Source organism: Rhinopithecus bieti, unplaced genomic scaffold (genome assembly GCF_001698545.2).
Source record: "Rhinopithecus bieti isolate Rb0 unplaced genomic scaffold, ASM169854v2 scaffold_13617, whole genome shotgun sequence".
NCBI lineage: Eukaryota > Metazoa > Chordata > Mammalia > Primates > Cercopithecidae > Rhinopithecus > Rhinopithecus bieti.
The window spans coordinates 5582-10708 of NW_016807714.1; the positions used below are offsets into that span (position 1 = coordinate 5582).

The 5127-nt window shown below is 57.3% G+C and overlaps 1 protein-coding gene across 1 annotated transcript; it reads left to right on the forward strand.

The window, feature by feature from the left end:
• Nucleotides 1–758: 758 nt before the first annotated feature.
• On the forward strand, nt 759–4342 carry LOC108536535 (cytochrome P450 11B1, mitochondrial-like). Its single transcript, XM_017883368.1, is given in 5 exon segments — nt 759–997; nt 1385–1540; nt 3331–3530; nt 3674–3877; nt 4161–4342. Coding segments are annotated over 5 exon segments (981 nt in total).
• The last annotated feature ends 785 nt before the right edge of the window (nt 4343–5127 follow it).

Below are 5127 nucleotides of genomic sequence, written 5' to 3' on the forward strand. Positions count from 1 at the left end.
AGGGCAAGCGACCAGGCGTGTTCCCCTACCCAACTCAACGCAGTCATCATAGGCCCCTCATGGCTCTATGAATCTGAACTACAGACAACACGTTTCAGGATGGAAAAAGGGGATGTGAGCCGCTGTCACAGGGCCCCTGCCTGGACAAGGACAGACGCAGGCAAGCGCTGCTCGTCTTCCAGCCTGGGTGTGGCTCCCAGCACCCGGCCTCTCGTGGTCTCCTGGGTATTCCCAGCTCCTTAGCTGGACCAGTGAGGTCAGCCCAGACCCAGCCTCGGACATGTTTTCATCTCCTTCTGTGCCACCTTTTGCCCCTGGGGACTCATGGAATTGCCCTGAGAGGACTGAGCTCCTCACTGGGAGGGGCCCATGCGGGCTCTTTTTCCTGCTCCATGCACCCAGCATAGGGCCTGGAAGAGGAGGCGAAATGCCAATGGGGTAATTTGGGAAGTGCAGCCCTCCGCCCTTCCTTCCTGTGTGGGACCTTGCTCCAAGGAGATGAGTAACCCAAGGCTCTTAGATAAGATAAGGGCCCATTCATCTTGCTCCTCTCCACCCTGGAGGAGGAGGGAGGGGACTCTGTCCCCTGATTTCTGTCTCCATGCACCCCTAATCTGTCCCCACCTACTGCCCAGACCTCTGCCCTCGCTTTCTCAGGCAGGTCCAGCGCCAGTTCTCCCATGACATGATCTGTTTCCAGGGCAGGTTCCAGACAAGGTAAAAGGATTTAGGCTGAGCAGGGTGCAGGGGGCATTGGAATGGCACTGAGGGCAAAGGCAGTGGTGTGCGTGGCAGTGCCCTGGCTGGCCCCATGAAGGGCACAGGCACTGGGCACCAGAGCCACCTGGGTCCCCAGGACAGTGCTGCCCTTTGAAGCCATGCCCTGGTGTCCAGGCAACTGGTGGCTGAGGCTGCTGCAGATCTGGAGGGAACAGGGTTATGAGCACCTGCACCTGGAGGTGCACCAGACCTTCCAGGAACTGGGGCCCATTTTCAGGTAAAGCCCTCCCTGGCCCTCGCTGGGAACACCCAAAGCCCTGCCCCTGCTGCCCAGGACCCTTTGGGGCACACAGCACTGCCGTTCCCAGCAGGCCTTGGCACTCTGCATCCTTTGGAGGATGGGGAGGGAGTGCAGCATGTGCTGGTCTGTGGCTCTGCCAGTATAGGGGATGGTGCAGAGCAAACCCCAGCTCGCTGCAGAGAGGGCAGGACTCAGAGGCACTAAAGTTGGGAGGTTTCCGGGAGCCAGCAGGAGGGCTTCAGCTGTGAAGCTGCTAATCCCGGAGTGGCATGGGTAGACAGGAGACACTTTGGATTGAGACTACAGACTGGGGTCAGTGGGGATATGACCCCATCCAGCAGGGCCTTGTGCTTGGCCCCACAGGTACCACTTGGGAGGACCACGCATGGTGTGTGTGATGCTGCCAGAGGACGTGGAGAAGCTGCAGCAGGTGTACAGCCTGCATCCCTGCAGGATGAGCCTGAAGCCCTGGGTGGCCTACATACAACATCATGGGCACAAATGTGGTGTGTTCTTGCTGTGAGGGGCGAGTCGGGAGCTGAGAGCTGGGAGCAGGGTGGGCAACCTGGGCACGGAGAGGAAGCAAGAGAGGCAGGACCGGAAAGCACATCCACCCGGGGCATGTGTGGTGGGCTGTGAGGGTGAGCACCCAGCCTGGAGGATGGCCATCCCATGGGGTCACGTCTGCCCTGCAGCTGGGGGAAGCAGGACAGTGGTGGAGAAATGGGCACGGACACCTCTGCAGAGGAGAAGATGCAGAGCAATGAACCCTTCTGTGCAGCGAGAACCCACTCTGCACCGACCTCGGCGGCTTTCTCTTGTGGGCTGAGGACTCTCCTTCCCACGGGTCAGAAAACTGAGGCCATGGGAAGGGGACTCCCACTGGCCCAGGTCACAGGCTGTGAGTGCTGAGCCTGGTGTTCACCGGGGCTGCAGCCTGCCTCAGGGTGCTCGTGGTCCCTGCTGTTCCAGCAAACTTTCTTGATGGGGACAGTCCCGGGCAGGAGGCAGGTGGGGACGCAGGTGGCTGGTGGCTCCATTGTTCTCAGAAGCAAGGCATGAGGTGGGGTGGTTGATGGCACTGGGGAGGATGTTTCCTGGTCTGTGGAGAGGGTGGCGCCTGGTCAGGTGGACAGGGAGAGGCTGGTGCTTAGAGTGGGTCACCTGCAGGGACGTTGCCATTATGATGGGGGAAGGACTGGACGAGGGTGTCACAGTGGCGACCAGCCCCCCCAACTCCATGGCAAGAAAGGAATTCTCTTGGGAAAGCGGGATTTAGGTAAAAGGGCACCCAAGGGTGGGGATCTTCAGTGAGGCTGGCCTATAGACATCTGAGAGGGAGTCAGGACCCAGGAAGACAGGTCCAGGAGGCTGTGTGCGCGTAACGGAAGGAAGAGGAGCACACCTGCGTGTGTGCATGTCTTGCATCTGTGCACATGCTGTGTGTTCCTCTGCACCTGCATTTGCACATGTGTGTGCATGTGCGTGTACCCAAGTGTCTGTGTGTGCATGTATGAGGTGTGTGTGTGCACGAGTGTCTCTGTGTGTGCATGTGCAGGTGCCGGCATGGGTGTAGTGTCTGTGCACACGTGTACATGTGTCTCTTCACACATGTGTGTTGAGGTCTGCCTGTCACCACTGTCAACTCGGGACAGCAGCCAGCTGGACATAAACAAAGGAGTTTTGCAGGAATGTGGCTGAGAGGGGAAATTCCTCCCCACCTTTCCCTGGGGGCATCCATGGAGCCCCAACACACTCTGGGTGTGGGTGAGGATGGCGTGAAACAGAGCTCGGTTCCTGCCCTGCAGAAGATGCAGATACTTCACAGAGACAGGCAGAGACTGCTGCCCCAGAGGCACTGTGCCCAGGGCAGGGAAGGGCAGGGAGGAGAGGGCAGCGAGGGGCTCTCCCCTCAAGACACAGTGTGGTGAGGTGGGCAAAGCTTGACAATAGGGGTTACCTCCTTTCTTGGAGAAAAGCCCTCCCCCGATACTACAGGGAGGGCCTGCATGGGTGAGGTGGTGCTAGCCTTGGGGCACCAGGTCCCAGGAATGACCTCAGTTACCTCCTCAGCACCTGTGGGCAGAAGCTACCGTCTCACCACTGCTTAGACCTGAGTGGCCTTTGCCCAGCACCTGGAGGCTGCTCTGAGAAAAGTCTGCAGCTCAAACACAAACAGGCAGCTTCCGCCAGGGCCCCCAGTCAGCTCCCTGCAGGCCGATTCCCCTTGGGGACAAGGAGGATGGGATACGGGTCAGGGCCTGTGTGTTTCTGGGGCGGCTTCACAAGCTCTGCCCTGGCCTCTGTAGGAATGGGCCTGAATGGCGCTTCAATCGATTGCGGCTGAACCCAGATGTGCTGTCGCCCAAGGCCGTGCAGAGGTTCCTCCCGATGGTGGACACAGTGGCCAGGGACTTCTCCCAGGCCCTGAGGAAGAAGGTGCTGCAGAACGCCCGGGGGAGCCTGACCCTGGACGTCCAGCCCAGCATCTTCCACTACACCATAGAAGGTGTGGGCCAGGAGGGAAGGTCCAGCCTCAGAGACCCTGGAGTGGCCAGGGACGGGGACGGGGGGCTGGAGGGAGTGAGGGGAGGCAGCCTGGAGGCCTCCCCAGGAGGTTTCCTTGTGCTCAGCAGTGCATCCTCCCCACAGCCAGCAACTTAGCTCTTTTTGGAGAGCGGCTGGGCCTGGTTGGCCACAGCCCCAGCTCTGCCAGCCTGAACTTCCTCCATGCCCTGGAGGTCATGTTCAAATCCACCGTCCAGCTCATGTTCATGCCCAGGAGCCTGTCTCGCTGGACCAGCCCCAAGGTGTGGAAGGAGCACTTTGAGGCCTGGGACTGCATCTTCCAGTACGGTGAGGCCAGGGACCCAGGCAGTGCTATGGGGAAGGGACACCATGGGACCCAGTTTCTCCCTCTCCACCACCCGGCGGGGAATGGAGGCCACTGGGAGGCGCCGGGGGTTCCTCACAGTCCTGCCAGGGAGATCGGTGTGAGTCGGGCTGGGCTGCGCCGATTCGGAGAATTTGGTGTGAGAGCGAGGAGACTCGTGTGTTGGGGCAGGCTGGGCAGGAGGAGGACACTGAAGGACGCTTCCCAGCACCAAGGTCTGAGGGCTGTCTCCAGCTCCCCGGACAGGCGACAACTGTATCCAGAAAATCTATCAGGAACTGGCCTTCAGCCGCCCTCAGCAGTACACCAGCATCGTGGCGGAACTCCTGTTGAATGCGGAACTGTCGCCAGATGCCATCAAGGCCAACTCTATGGAACTCACTGCAGGGAGCGTGGACACGGTCAGGCCGGCAACCAGCCCCACCTAGAGAGAGTGATGCCAAGTCTGGTTCCCAGACACTGCCTGCCAATGCCACATGGCACCCACATGCCCCATCCCCAGGCTACGGGCCCCACATTTCTTCTTTGACATTGTGATGTGATAAACACATTTGCAGGTTGCCTTGGTTGGAATGGGGGTTCCTTTCTCTAGAGGACTCAGGGAAAGGGGTTTGGATAGGAACTGGGATTTGAAGTCTTGGGTCCCAGGGCTCTGTCGTGCTCAGGGCGTGGATGTCTCCACCCCTCACAGGGAGGTTGTCCTGGATGGTTTTAATTTGTCCTGTGGTTTTAGTTTGCATTTCTCTGATGATTAGGAATTTTCAGCATTTTTTTCATGTGTTCATTGGCCATTCGTATTTCTTCTTTGGAGAAATATCTGTCCATATCCTTTGCCCAGTTTTCAGTGGTGTTGTTTGGTTTTTTTCTTGTTGGGTTGTTTGAGTTTCTTGTAAATATTACTCCTTTGTCAGAGGCATAATTTACAAATATTTTCTCTCATTTTGTAGGTTGTCTGTTTACTCTGTTGATTGTTTCTTGTGCTGTGCAGAAGCTTTTTAGTTTAAGTAAGTCTCATTTGTCTTCTTTTGTTTTTGTTGCATTTGCTTTTGGGGTCTCCATCATAAATTATTTGCCTAGGCATATCCAGAAGGGTTTTTCTAGGGTTTTTTCTAAGGTCTTTATAGTTTCAGGTATTACATTTAGTCTTTAATTCATCTTAATTTAATTTCTTTATAGTATCTGGTGAGAGAGCTGGGCGCGGTGGCTCATGCCT